This window comes from Semicossyphus pulcher, unplaced genomic scaffold, assembly GCF_022749685.1.
Source record: "Semicossyphus pulcher isolate SPU_LCO1_2020_fin unplaced genomic scaffold, fSemPul1.0.p SCAF_28, whole genome shotgun sequence".
NCBI classification, from domain to species: Eukaryota; Metazoa; Chordata; class Actinopteri; order Labriformes; family Labridae; genus Semicossyphus; species Semicossyphus pulcher.
The window spans coordinates 6,058,925-6,074,089 of NW_027211702.1; the positions used below are offsets into that span (position 1 = coordinate 6,058,925).

The 15,165-nt window shown below is 44.2% G+C and overlaps 1 protein-coding gene across 1 annotated transcript in view; it reads right to left on the reverse strand.

Annotated features, from left to right (window-relative positions):
- dcc (DCC netrin 1 receptor) overlaps nucleotides 1-15,165 on the reverse strand; it is a 291,775-nt gene that overhangs the window by 103,365 nt on the left and 173,245 nt on the right. The window contains exons 9-12 of the mRNA XM_069677215.1: nucleotides 13,287-13,441; nucleotides 12,083-12,231; nucleotides 11,841-11,979; nucleotides 6,978-7,027 (exon numbers count right to left, since the gene is read on the reverse strand). Coding sequence (XP_069533316.1) covers nucleotides 6,978-7,027; nucleotides 11,841-11,979; nucleotides 12,083-12,231; nucleotides 13,287-13,441 — 493 coding nt within the window. The remainder of the gene's footprint in view (nucleotides 1-6,977; nucleotides 7,028-11,840; nucleotides 11,980-12,082; nucleotides 12,232-13,286; nucleotides 13,442-15,165) is intronic.

The window sequence follows — 15,165 nt, forward strand, 5'->3', positions numbered from 1 at the left end:
ATCACAGAGAGGATCCCTACAGAGACAGACCTTTGTGTTACAGAGGAGGATTTTGACTTAACATCTGTCTCTTCACAGCCACCAGACTCCACTGAAATAAGTCAGTAATTTTACATCACAGAACACAGATGGTTTTCTGCCGCCTCGATTGTTTAGTTTGTTTTATGCTATTTGTGCTTTTGGTGTTTAGAAGGGTTAGCTCGAACACAACACGACACACAAGAACTGATCCAGGCAGCAGATCAGCTACTTCCCTGTTTAGTTCTGGTTAAAAAAGAAATGCACGTACATAAAGGCCCTGTCGACCTTTTTCAGTTGCGGAGATTGTCTGTGATCTTAATCCTGTGTGTATTGGCCATGTCTGTAATTTGTAAAGTATAAAGTCCACCGCAAATTAACGACCATATTTTGGCAAACACAGAGGTCATCTGATAATATTAGTCCCGTGTGAATCGGCATCTCTGTAATTTGGGGTTGAATATTTATTTTGTTTGTCTCCGCGCCTCTTTCCCGGTCCAGAATTCTGGAGGCTGCGGTGAAAGTTATAAACAAAAGTTCTGGAGGAACTCAGGAATTCAGGAGGCTCATAGTGCTACACATTCGCAGAAAGAGCAAACTCAAATCCATCACGAGAGTGAAATCTCGAAAAACAATAAGATGGATGATGTGCACGGCAACATGCGGTAACCAACGTTTTTCTGTCTTTCAACAGGCTCAATATAAACGGCTTTAGTGCTAACAGTATTTACTGTATGTGGTAGCCTATTAATAGTCACGTTGTGCCCGAAGTGGACCCAGTGCCACGTCTCTTCTCCTGACACCTTTATAGTCCTTTCGGAATAAAGACGGTCTGGTGATGCCAGAAGACGAGGAAACCCCTGCTTCACCTCTGGGAGATTCCTGCTCGAGCCCTGCGGACCGAAAACTCCACCATGAGACCGACCTCAAACTCTCCATCGTGCTCGCTCTCTCTGATGCGCGCTCTCTCTAATACACCCAGAAACACAAGCACTTACACACGCACACATTTATTATAATCCCCAAACACAACCTGTGCCACTGACAATCATGACCACAGATATTAACACAATCTGTCCAGTGTCCATTAGCACGCATTAGCCTTGACATTTTCAATCACATCCAGGTTGATAATGTCTGTAAATGTAGTAAAATACAGACTTTGCTTATCCCTAGGGTGTCATTTCTAAATCACATGAGGTCCCCAGGTAATACTAGTCCCATGTGAATAAGGCTTCAGATGTTTTGTTCTGTTACTTTATATCATTCTTTCATCCACAGAGATTCTGTGTTCACTCTCCTCATTTATCCTCTGCTCTCAGCGCTGCAGCCTGCTGCTTCTGACTGTTTGTGTGTCATGTTGTTGTGAAGTCAGTAAAGGTGTGTTTGACTTCTGGTGTTGCTGAGTTTTGATTATTACCCAGACCTGCTGATTATTACAGGCTGATCAGGCAGACAGGTCAGCTCTCTGAGGTCACCTCAGCGTGTGTTTGCGGGAGCAGTAATTTTCCCTCTCAGAACACGCCTGAATCAAACAGTTAGTTTGTGTGAGTTCAGTCTTTTTAAATGTAAAACAAACTAACCGATCGAGGCAGCGTCAGCACAGCGTGCCCATGTTCTGTGAGGTGAAATTAATGTTTTTGTCAGAGGAGTTTGGCGGCTTTAAGAGAGCGATGTTACGTCTCTGTCGGGATCCTTTCTGTACGCTTTGATGATCTTAAAAGGATTGCGAACTATGACTTTCTTTTTTTGTCGTTGATGAAACATTCCTCTCCCGTTGCCCTGATCTACAGGGAGGTCAGAGGTCAAGGTGCAGAGCTGGCAGGGCTGATGAAAAATGCCTCAGCAGGAGTTAAATATTAAAACCGCCCGCTGCTGCTGAACGTTTGGTATTCAGCCTTTGTAATAAAAAATGTTTGGTTGAGAAACCATCCCTCGTTTTTTAAAGGCGGTATCATGAGGCTTTAAAGTGTCAGGCAGCTCTGACATCACCGATCGATCAGCCCTGACCTGAGAGCCGATCGGCAGAGAAATATCAATCACATGCAGGAAAATAAGCGGACAGAAACTAAATGAGGTCAGCTCTCCACAGACGGCCTGAACCTCCTCTTTATGGACATAAATTATGAGCCGTTCACATCCACTCTGGATGCATTCATCATTTCCTCTGCTGCTGCTGCTTTCTAACAAAGAGAGGAAACTTCAATCCGACATGTGAAACAGGTCACATCTCTGAGCTTCAACCGACAGGATGAGAGCTGCTCGTCTGATGTCAACAAGTTTTACAACCTAAAAGCTCGATTATATGAATACAGTCTATGAAAACACAGTTTAGAATCTTACACTGTCGGCACCAGAGAGCCAGTTTTCACTCTGCAAGGCAAACACTACCATCCTCATGCTCATGCAGTAAGATACAGAGCGACAGAAAACAGACATGTGAAATGTGAGTGTCCACACATGACGACAGATAACGACAGATTGAACCGTTTTGTTCCTGTCGTGTGAGGAGAGCAACACTCTGACCCAAACAGCACCACACACTAACGACTCTCTCAGCTAGAAATCTCACTAACTCTCTGGCTGTCAAACGAGGCTTCAGAGTAAACAAACGTGGCTTACTTCACTCTGAAGGAGGGAATCAGGCCCTAAATTGACTGATTATCTTGCAGTGTGGACCCCGCCTGAGCTGCGAACTGGCAGCAGGAGGTTGTTGTTTGCAATGTTTTGTATGAACTGAGCAAAAATTAAAACCACAAAAGATGGAGCATGAGTTACAAAGTTTGATTTCATTAGAGTCTTGCAGATTTAAGGATAATATGCATGCCCTAGCACGTAACACCTGGTAAAACGTCTGGATCCAAGATATATCTGCTTCATGTTCCCACACTCAGAATAGTTTGGGACTAATAAGTTATGTGTGGAGAGGCTGCAGGGCGGTGCAGTGGTTAGCAGACGTAGCGGGCCTTTCTGTTCGTATGTTCTCCACGTGCATGCGTGGGTTCCCTCCTGCTACTCCGGCTTCCTCCCACAGTCCAAAGACACTGGTGACTCTAAGTTGCCCGTAGGTGTTTATGTGAGCGTGAAAGGTTGTTTCTGTAGCCGCTTTCCACTGGTCAAAAACACGCTAACACACGGCCTTTTTGCTTAGTGGGAAAGGTTACAGTCTGCATTCAGACCCGGGTCACATGACTCTGCAGTAGACCTGGGTAATTATCACCTCGGCTCCGATCGGCATTGATGAGAACACAAAACCCGTGTCGACATGCTAATCTCCGCCCCCTTTCCGGCGCGATGCTATGCTCCGTCTGTAACTTCTGCGACTCCTCGTCATCTCAGCTATAAACTCCGCCCGTCTCCGTCCGAGCAGCGCTCCAACATCGTTCCAAATTTGTCGCCTCCGAGTTTGATAAACAGACTGAAAGAGTAACAGATACAATAAAGACCTAACCACCGTAACATCTTCACTGGTAACTAACCCTTTTTTGGGCGTGTTTGTGACGTCAGACGGTGACGCAGCAGAAAAGAGACAGGAGGATACTTCACTGGCAATGGGAAAAGAGTCGATCGGCATCTATGAGCAGGTCTGAAAAACCAGCGTCAATGGGTTAATTTCGGTGGTAAAGAGGTATGAGTGTCAGCCCTGTGATTGACTGGTGACCTGTACAGGTGAAGGATGGTGAAAACAGTCAGACTGACAGTCAGTCAGATTTTTGTATTTGCATTTCTTTTGCAGAGTTTTAAGGGTTAAATAAAGTCTCCAGAAAGTCTCTGACATAAGAGCCAGGCGGTGCAAAACCTTGTTAAACCAGAGAGTAAAATAACCTTCATGGTGTCTCCACTTATGTTCCAGCGGCTCAGACCAGCTCAGAGCAATTTCCTTGGTTTCTTTTCAGAAGTGTGAGCTCAGACCTCTCCGAAAAGATTATATTTGATCTGCTGATACATTTTTATTCAGTGCAAATAGAGTTTTTTACGTGCACTGGTTGTTACTGTGCACAGAGAAACACTGTAAGCTTCACTGTTTACTGACGGCTTTAAGTTGTAGCTGTGTTAAGTTAGTGCTGATGGAGATCCAGCTTCTCCTGCTGCTTCACATTAGAAGTCTTCCTTTGGTGAACCAGCGGGAGGATTTGTCGCAGAGCTAGCCGCTCTAATCTCCCATAAAAATGATCTACACAAGAAGATATGGAAATATTTGGTCAGTGGATCAGGCGGCACGCTCCGGTTTGGTTTGTACGAACTGGCACGGATCCAACACATCATCAAGGTAAACAAGTTTCTGCACCGTGCAGAGCTGTCATATGGAAACACAGCGCGGGGGGACAAAGGCTGCGCATGCATGTTAAAGTGAAGATGTGTGATTGTTAGCATTAATCACTCACAGCTGCTTGTTCAGTGTTTACCTGTAAAAGCAGCTGCAGGATTACATCTGCAGCCTCCCGTTCTGCAGCTGTACGGCGCGTCGTTTTTATGGACACCTTCAGTGATTACTTTAATCTTCAGGAAAGACACCAGAGCAGCTCCACGCAGATTCAGAGTCGAGATCATTTGCAGTACAGCAGCTGACTTTTTGACTTTTAAGCAAATCTCCGAACCCCATTTCCTCTGGATCATCAAAATAAATTCTGTGCTGTCAGCAGGATTATTTGAGGAACGCTCGGTTTATGTAAAAGGCCACGTCGCTGCTGCGGCTGTGCATGTTTAACAGTACCCTGATGTGACCTGAATGCAGCCGAACGAGGCAGGAGACCTTTTTTAAGGTGCAGCCCTGATCGTCTTTTAAAATAACTGCAAGATTCTTTATTTAGATGTGAAGTTTGGTAAATCAGCTGAAAGGTTTCCAACAGTGACGGAGGTGATGTGATGTGGTTGGCCTTTAGTTGGCCTTTAGCATGTGATCCTCTGATGTCATTCGCGGGCTAATTAAGTCTTGTTTTCAGTTTGTCTTTTCTTTTGGAGTTTTTGGGACCCGATTAAATATTCATAAGTCAGAAGTTTTCAAAGTTACATACTTTGTCCTTCTTTTGGAGCCATTACTTATTAATAGTTCTGGAAATTGGCACCATTTAAAGTGTGCAGGATTAGATATACAGATGAAAATAATCAGATGACTTTGATACTGAAGAAAACCTGATGATGTGACGATTCTTCTGCCGGTTTCGCAGGTTTCAGGAGCATCTTTTACAAGTGGATTCATGAACGTCTTTCTGCACGCTGGATCCAAACATGAGTTTCATGATGACATGTTTGAACCCGGGAACGAGGAACACAAAATAAAGGACCATAATATCCTCCATGAACTGCTGCTCCGACTGCTGACTGTTAAGAGGCCGATAAATGAGCCTCCAAACTCAAACTTGGAGCAGCAGCGCTCTCTCTCTCTCTCTCTCTCTCTCTCTCCTCATGCAGCGTGTTTTTCACTCCGTTCTCTCCATCTTCCCTTTAACTGCACGCCTGCCTCACAGTTTGAAACCTCTGGGATGTATTAATATTTAATGTCCAATATGTTTACATATCAGATATCATTAAAGTCATTTGATGGGAGAGATGGGAGGTTCGGTTCTTTTTACTAACTTGAGTTTGTATGAGTCACTCACTGAAGAGAGGCGGGTTTCCAGTCACTTGAGTCAGTTACCCAAGCGCTGATAGATCAATCGCACCAGAGACTTACATTGCCTGATCGGGCTAACTTCCTGTTTAGCGCTCTGCTAACATTAAGGGAGATTAAATTTAATCGTGCAGCTCTTCTCGACCTTGTGATTGTTTTTGGAACAAATTGATCTACTTCGGATTACATATTTGATAGTACAGCGAGTCATCTTGCAGGGTTTGTGACGCTTGCATCCCTATGATTGTGGTGCGGAAAGAGTGCTTTTGTGCCGTGTTGGGAGAGCGGGGACTGACTGAGTGACTGAGTGACTGAGTGAGTGATTCGTGCACCTCGTATCAGGCCTTCAGCTCAGGCCAGGGAGCGAGCTCCGGGCGCCGGACTGTGGGAGCGAGTACTGAGATGAAACAAGCACCAGTGTTTGTTTGTCTCACAGGGCGGGGCTCATATGGCGGCCTCGCCTCAAATTCGCAGTTTGCGGTGGAGGTGTGAGTCAGCGAACGAGTTAGTGGAGACGAGGACTCGTGACTCCCGAGTCAGTAAAAAGTCTCATGACTCACACCCACTCATCTAACTCTCTCCTAGAAGATCATTTTTATTTTATTGCTTGTTTTTATCATTCCTTCTTCATTGACGTGTTTTTCTGCCAATATTTTCCTCTGAGTGTTTTCGTGTACTTCTGTTTTTGAGCTCTTTTCTCTGAAGCACACTGAGTCTCCGCCTGTCGTGAAACGTGTGCTATGAACATAAATGTGACTTGACTTCTGAGGCCGAGTCGAGCTGATGGGATGTGATTGGCTGTTAGGCTATTGTTGGAGGTCACCCCGACTCTGCTCTCAGCCAGTTGGAAGAAACTCTGCAGCGCCTTTAGTTGTCCCGTGTCAGTGAAGATGGAGGACATGGAATGTCTGCTTTTAGGGGAGTTTTGACCTTTTAAAAAATGTCACACGGTGGTCCACATGAGCAGCTGGGCCATAAACACAGTTTGGGAATACGTGCAGGAAAATGAATGAACGGTATGATTATGAACACATCTGTGCATCACATCAATCAGTCAAATGAGGGCAGGTCACCAGAGACAGACTGTTGACTGATGGCAGTGACACAGTCTACACGTGTGTGACAATAAAAAGCCATCAGTCACTTCCAGGGCGGAGAAACTGGGAGTGAATGTGAAAGGGTTTGTGTAGAGAGTCGGAACGTCATCAAAATGTAAAATAAGCAGCAAAAAAGTTTAATTTTTAACCCAGTTTTAACCAAGATAGAGCCGTCTGTGGGGGTGTGTGTTGCTGTTGGTGCAGTGTAGAGATGTGGGCGGAGACGGGAGGGAATAAAAGTTGAAACTCACCCTGGACAGGACGACCTCTAAGGTGATGTTCTGAGGAGCAGCGCTGGGAACTGCAGAGACACAAGAGCAGAGTAAATCTGTGTTTTAGATCATTTGTCAGTCAAAGATAAAAGCAGCTGCTCACATAAATCTTTGCATTAAACATTATTATGAGCATCTTGTCGCCCTAGCCTGAAGAAAATGAAGAACAGGATGTGTGAGAAGAATGAAGAAAAGATTATCAAAGGGAAAACATAAATAATGAAAGAAAGATGAAGGAAAACGCAGCGGATACAAACAAAGCAAACAAACGAAAACACAAAGAAAGAAGGTGGAAAATTGGAGCATGAAATCAGAGGAGATAAAATATGAAACGTAAGAAAAAGACGGCCGCAGAGACAAAGAAGGAGTGAGCGAGGAAGAGGACGGACAGGATGAGGATGAAGAGGCAGCAGGCGAGCAGTTCCTTGAATCGGAGACGGATCGTGACGTTCGAAATTAAGAATCAAAGTGTTTTGATTCGAATGAACTCTGCATCTGTCCAACCAGACGCCTGATTAACTGTCAGCAGCTTATCTATTGATTCAGCTGCTCACTGTCTCAGTGTGTGTGTGTGTGTGTGTGTGCGTCGGTGTGTGTGTCAGTTTTATTGTGGATTCAATTAGCCCACAAGTCATTGTTATCATCGAGAAGCAGCCGGGAGATTCACAATACAGCCGCGCTGCATCTGTGTGTGTGTTATTTCAGATCACTGCTGTTTGTTTATGCTGTGATTGCAGCTGGACAGATGCCTCCATTCTCCCTCTCACCGTCTCTGTGTGCAAGTTTATTTACAATAATAAACCCGCCTGAGCACCAGGCAGGCAAGTCGGAGCTGGGAAGGAGATATTAAAGGACCGGGCTGTGGTCGAAAGGTTAGCCAAAGTGTAGCCGAGCCTCCAATCAGAAGAGAAACAGCTGGAGAGAGAACGCCGTGAGCACTGCTGGACTGATTGAGAAGGCTATTGTCCAGCAGGGAGTCTATGAGAAAATGGTCCTCCTTGTCTCTTGATTTATTCCCTCAGTAAACATTTTCCTCTAGTTTCAAGTCTTCTTCAACACAGCATGATGTTCATTTAGTCACTGGTGCTCCCAATTAGAGTCACACAGACCGTAAAGCAGGGTACGGTGAAAGCCTGTTTTTTGGCAATCAAAATTAGCATCCCAATTAATGTCAAAGTTACCGTGAAATAAGGAAGCACCTTACAAACCAAGCTAGTCCTAGTGTTAACTGATAACTTTGCCAACCCCTCGCTCCTCTCCAGCTCCACCCTCTCGACCACATGTGGTCACTTCTGGCTCCATAAAAACAAAGATGTGGAAACCTGCTAAAATATCGGCTGCAGAACATCACGCTGGTTATGTCAACCTCTGATATATAGTCTAAGACATAGAAGACTGAAAATGGGGCTGCTTAATGTCTGTCTAAACAGGATGGATTTGGCTTTTGGACTGCTGTTGGAAAAGTCTGTGCTGGGCTGGACAATAGGACACTATCATACTCCTACAGCAGGGGATGCTTTAGGGCGTCGCTACTGCAAAAGCCTGAAGAATGTCTCATCATCATAATTTGGTTGAAGAAACTCTGAGGAGTGGGCTAGCCAAACTTAGCATCCCAATAGCAAGGGCAAGCTCAGTTGTGGTAGCGGTAGCTTGCTGTGGCACATTCAGAAGCCGCCAGGGTAACTGCAAGTAGCTAACGCGACCTGCCACGGCAGCTATGGTGGCTACCGGACAATTATGAATTCTAGTATTAGTTCTATTAGCGCCAATTTATCTGTGATAAGTTGGTTTATATCAGTGGTTCTCAACTGGTCTGGACTCAGGACCCACCACCACCTCCTTGATGACTTAATCGCGCCCTATTCTGTCCTTGCGTTTGAGGTGCTGGTATTCAAAGCGAGACAGTTAGCGAACAGCTGTGAGTCCTCCAAAAAGCTCAGGGCATAACTTTAAAGAATTCACACTTAGTAAAACTGCAACAAAACACAAAGTGCATACTTAATTAATAAAAGTAAAAATGACAAACAATAAGGCACCATGTAAGGCCACAAATCTTCAGAACTAAAAATGCTGAGTCACACTGCTAGCTTACAGCTCTGTCTGCTACTAAACAACTACTTTCACAATAACCAAGTCAAAGAATCTTACTCACATCAAAGAAATCAAAACCATAGTACTTACGGACAAATAGTGTCCAAGGCAACAATGGAGAACTTAAAATGCAGCAGGAGAAGCAGAAGCAGCCTGAACTGGTACTGAGTGAAATTCACTCCTCAAAGCTAGAGCTTAAAAATGACCAGGAGGGGGCAGTATGAAAACAAAACCGAACTCCACAGTTCAAAATGTCCTTGTTGTACATATTTCTGAAATGTTATTAACCACTCACAGTGAAACGTCACAGTGTGTCACATCACAAAACACAACAGTATCATTTCTTTTTCAAGCACACATCCACTGAAAACAGCTCCGCGACCCACTCATGGGTCCCGACCCACCAGGTGAGAACCAGGTGTGTATATTGTTTGAATAATTTAACTTGCTGACGTACAGTGAGGTACATATTTCTGTTTCATTTTTGGGAACGTTGTTGAACATTTAATGTGAGTTATTAATGTATTTAACTTGTGTGAGTTTGGCTGGAGGATGATCTCCTCATAGCCTGTGTAGACGTTAAAGCCGAACTGAAATGAGGCGGTCTGGTCTACCCTTGCGTCACCAAACGCCGCACCTGTTGCCAAGCAACAGGTAGCTAGCGGGCTAACTAGCTAGCATAACTAACGTTGAGTAAGTTAACCTATTATTTTAAAGATAATTTGTTTCAAGAGCCCTTTCGTTTTCTTAAACATGTGTCACGCTAGTTATTTGGTTGAGTTGAAACCAAAAGCTTTTACATTTTAAAGTGTATTCCTCGGCTGTTTACAAGTCCGCCATTTCGTTTGAACTGGTGCGCAAAGCATCTCGGGATACGGTGTTCCGCGAAGGATGCATCCGATGGATCCTTCGTGGCCGGGGAAATGGAGGACGCATCTGAAGGAGCCTTTGAATTGGGACAGCTTTTGATGCGCTTCTGTGACGCAATCAGCCTTCAAATATGTCCTTCGAAGGCTGCAGCCGCTGGATTGGGACACAGCTACAGTTACCATGAACTACTGATGCACCTTGCTAACTTAGCCTTTGCGATTTCTTGCTCTCTAGCTCCTCCCTCTTGTCCAAATATGGTCACATCTGGCTCCAAAAAGTACAACACAGCAGCGGGTAAAATGCCAACCTTTAGGCTAGATCTGCTTCTTATAATCAGCTGCAAATGCATTTATATATAAGCACTGAGCAGAGTGACATCACAACTTCAAAATAAAGGCTGAAGGACGTTGAACCCAACATGACTTTGATTTGCTACCATTTGAATCTCCACAACACAGAGCAGTTTCTTCTCGACAGCTTGACCAGTTAAATATTTGATAAACAGCAACAACGAAATCCAAATCATTCAATTAGCAAAATTCGTTCTGCTGTTTCATTTCTTCTGCTATCAAACATTCTGCTCTGATGTGCCCGTGTTGCATGAGGCTGTTTGTTACCAACGCGCCTCCTTCACAGCTGGACTGCAGTTAGCAGACGTCCGTCTGACGCCAAAGAAGAATTGAACTGAATGTTCTGAAGACTGTCAAAAGGACATTTTAATTAATCCACGTTTAAATTCACTTCTGTGTTTTCTCAGCATGACCAACTTAAAGACTGTCTGTCTCTCTCCCTGTGTGTGTGTGTGTGTGTGTGTGGACTCCATTAGTGTGTCAGGCTAAGAGGCTAAAATGAAGCAGCTCCTTCCTCATCCCCGAGCTTAATTAAAGACCCCCGAGTCCCCTAATGAAACGACTGACAGCAGGAGAGAGAGAAAAGGATGAAGTGTGAGTCTGTTGCTCGGCTTTTCATTCCATATTCCCTGTCCCTTCATCTAACACACACACGCACGCACGCACACACACACGCACACACACATGCACACAGAGCCAGGTAATAGGCAGCACCTGGTCCAGCAGTTCTCTGGTCTCAGCTGAACGGCTGCAAAGCTTCTAACTGGGACCAGTTTAAACCAGTTTCACTGCGGACAGCAGACACAGCAGACACATTCAGAGCACACTTTAATATTCACTTTGAGTTTAAAACACCAGCAGCAGGTTTAGTAGCTTTGTTCTTTTGTTAATTGTATTCATACCCTAAATATAAGGAGTTTTACTTTGAAAGGCTGCGTGATCGACAGCTAAAGATGCTAATGTCGCTGGGATAAAAGATGCATCATCTTTAGAAGAACAATAAAGCATGTTCAGGATAAAGTCCAGCTGTTCGGTAACAGTTCACACTGTTAGAACATTTTAAAATGTCCACAGAAATCGTTTCATGACTTTGTGCTTTCATCAGGGACGCAGCGACACCTGAGATCAAGTCCTCTGTTATCATGTGTAACTCACAAAGCAACAGTCTGATGAGTGAGTGCTGGTTTCACTGTATCGACTGGTCTGATTTAGTTGCAATAAACGTGTCAAAATTGTAAAGAGTCTGTTTTCATGCTTTGTCACGTCAGCCTGCAAGACGACGAGAAGAGTAGTGTTTGAAAATGCTTGTTTTTAATGTCGAGTTTAAGATCGAATGTTTGTGATGCAACTTCAGAAGAATCTTGAGCTCGGAGGTTTTTACAAACTTTGCTTTCCCTGATTTGCTTCTTTGATTTGTGCTTATTCACGTCTTTGCTCCGACGTTCTTTGGTTTGAACACAAATCAAGAGCTTAAAGCAGACTATGAAATAATACACCACACTGTGCTTAGAGCAGAGAAGGTAGAGCTCACCGTCTGACTGTGTGGTGATGCTGGCGGTCTCCGACGCGGTGCCGGGGCCGTAGCGGTTGATGGCCAGAACTCGAACAGTGTACTCTGTGAACTTATTGAGTCCATCCATCTTGTAGTTGAGTCCGTTCACCTCCACACTCTGCACACAGACACAGAGGAGCGATTACACTTCATTATAAGAGTCAATGACTACATGACCCTTTGAGTCTATATTTAACAAAATATCACTGAAAGGTTCTGACCTGCTCCTTTCCTGACGGGCTCTCGGTCCACAGCAGTCTGTAGCCCAGGACGGGGCCATTTGGGTGGCTGGGAGGCTCCCAGCTCACCTGGACAGAGGTGGGTGACAGAGCCTCAGCCTGCAGAGACTCCACCCGGCTGGGAACCTGGACTGTAGAGGCACACAGAGACAACACGCTGCTAACACACAGATACTGATGCTACTACCACTACTGAAAGCACCACTGCTGTTATCATCCCTGCTACTACAGTGGGCGCCAGAGGATTTCAGGGGAGGCACAGCGTGAGAAAAATAAACCAGAAAAATAACTGGAAACATCTGGTAAGCTAACTTCTGGGGCAAAATGGATTTTTCTTTGTAACTGCAGAGAGAGAGGACACATGTCGGGTTTCAACACTGACAGAGATCGAGAGCAAGTGCAGTCCAGGCTGCAGGTGGAGGACGACCTGCGTTTACTCTGTTCTACAGTGCATCCTGCATCAACTGCTTGTGCACATCATAGATGCAGGGCCCTGTCGTTCACATGGTGCAAAGCAGTCATTGCTTTTCCACCCGACATAGTGTGTATTTGACGTGTATTTTGATTTTATAGTTTGACTCATGTCCCATCTGTTAACATGGAGGAGGCGGGCTTTACGACCTATACTGCAGCCAGGCAGCAGGGGGCGATAGAGAGGGTTTGGCTTCACTTTCAGGGAGCTGACATGTCGGCCATCTTTTTATACAGCTTATGCTATAGACCAACAAAAACCTGGTCTAAAGTCTAAAGTGTATGGCGCAGTCTGTCTCTGATATTTAAAGAGCACATTAGTAACATCGGCATACATCGACCAGCTCACGACACGTGAGTCTCTGCTTGTATGTTCTTTCAGGGGAGGCTCACTGTCCCACACTTTGAAAGCCCCTGGACTAGACGATATCCAAGTTGCTTTTTAAACTTTTAACATGGCGGCAATTTTCCTCTGACCTCACGGTGGGAAGTTTACATGCTGTCATATTGTTGTACTGCAGGTGAATATGATGAATCTGAGGGTAAGACCTAAGTTATGACATATTTTATAACTATTTCATTTAGCATTTGGTTTTATTCTGCCCTCTGTTAGGAAGCCCTGCGAGGCAAGCGAGGACGTGTCCTTGCATGTGTGTGTGTGTGTGTGTGTGTGTGTGTGTGTGTTTAGGTGTGTGTGTGTGTGTGTGTGTCTTACGGTCAGGTTTGGTGGTGATCCTCAGGGGGGCGGAGCTCTCTCCCGGCCCCACGTCGTTGTAGGCGATGACTCTGAAGCTGTAGCTCTCCTCTGGTTTCAGGTTGGACACCGTCAGCTCCAAAGACTCCGGCTCCGACACGTTCACTGACCGCTCCCTGATGTGGGAAAACACAAATATAAGGTTTCTTATTATCCCCATATTTTCTTTCTTCCACATCATTCAGTTTTTTTTATTTCTGTTCTTTTGAATTAATGGAGCTGATTTTTGCTCCGTCTCGGCTGTGACCGGTTTCAATCACAATGTGACTTCCTAGTTTCATATTATTTATTTATTATTATCTGATTATTAAAATAGCATGTTGTTCGAAGGTCACACTTTAAAACACAGCTTTTAAAGGAGAACACAGTTTTATTTTGTAACTGTACAGATAATCTGAGCTGTAATCAGATGTAATCTGTGTAATCCCTCGGTTACTGCAGCTAATCCTCAGATTACGGCACCTCTGCAGCCTCTCAGTCCTCCACTAATCACTAAATCACTGAAGAGACAGCTGTGTCCTCTGCAGCAACAACGGGGGCTTCTTCCTGCTCACTTCACGGGGAACAAGCTGACAGAAACACTTTCTCTGTGTGGAGGAGTTTTTCTCTCAATGATGCCACCAAAAATGTCTCGTCCTGAATTTATTCAGAGAGACAGAATTAAGAAAATCCGACAAAACACTGTTTGATTACCAGATTGTAAGTTATCCTTCATTTACACAGACGGGAGGATACAATTAAAAATCTGTTCCCACAAATAAGTTTATGCTTTCAGGGATTAAAGGAAGCGATAGCACTCTCCCTCTTATTCCCACGAAAGGACTCCTCGATGTTTGAAACTTAAAGAAATGAGTCGTTGAATATAAAGTGTGAGGTTGTTTTCGTTTGATGTTTTCTGAGAAGACTTTTCTCAAAGTTTGGGCTCAAAGTATTTTCATATCTATCATTTTATGTTGTTATATCTACTATATTATATTTGTTATCAGTGTCTCGATGCCTGTCTTCTATGTTTTGTGTATTCTATAAACACGCTTCTGTCCTTTTGTGTGCAGCCAGGTTGTGTTCCACATGACAGAAGTCCTGTCAACGCCGGTTTTCTCTGGATCATTTTTAGTCGATCTATAAAACAGAACAACAGGCTGCTCACTGTGACGTCACAGAGCAGGACGTGTCATGCTGCCATCGCCCACACTGATGATTTAAGTTTGTTTCTATGTTTCTTTGGTGCTTTTGCCGCTCTGAGGATACGATTTATGATCATGTGACGTCACCGCGGTGCAGCGTAGTTATCTCGAGATCTCTTCTATGTGTTACATTAACGCACGCGGGATTTTTATATTGTCTGTTCACATTGCACTGTTTTTAATTTCATACTGTAAGCTTTTTGCACTCCTGTTTTTAATCACACCTGTTGTACATATTTTGTATCGTACGTATTGTTTTTATAGTTTTATTCTTAGTGGCTTTTTTTTTAAATCTTGTTCTATTGAAGTCTTTTAACTTTATTCTACTTCTGCTATAACTGTTGAGTAAATAAAATGTATGGATGCATGTCCGCTCAGGGCTTTTTCTGTTTTTAGCAACATCTTTAATCTTGCTAGTTTTCAAAGTAGACGAAGAGAATAATAATAAAATCCTAGAGAGAAAGTGTTAAGAAGGCAGCGTCCTCTGCTTCTGCAGCGAACGTCAATTTCTCCCACAGAGGGTTGCTCCTCTAAGTCTCAGAGGGAAAGTCTGTTTTCATGATTCTGCGAGTCGTGTTAGTTTATGAAAAGAGAAAGAGAGAAAATGTTGGAGGTTTGTTTATATGGATTGTTCAAACACAAGTCCTTTTTTAAAC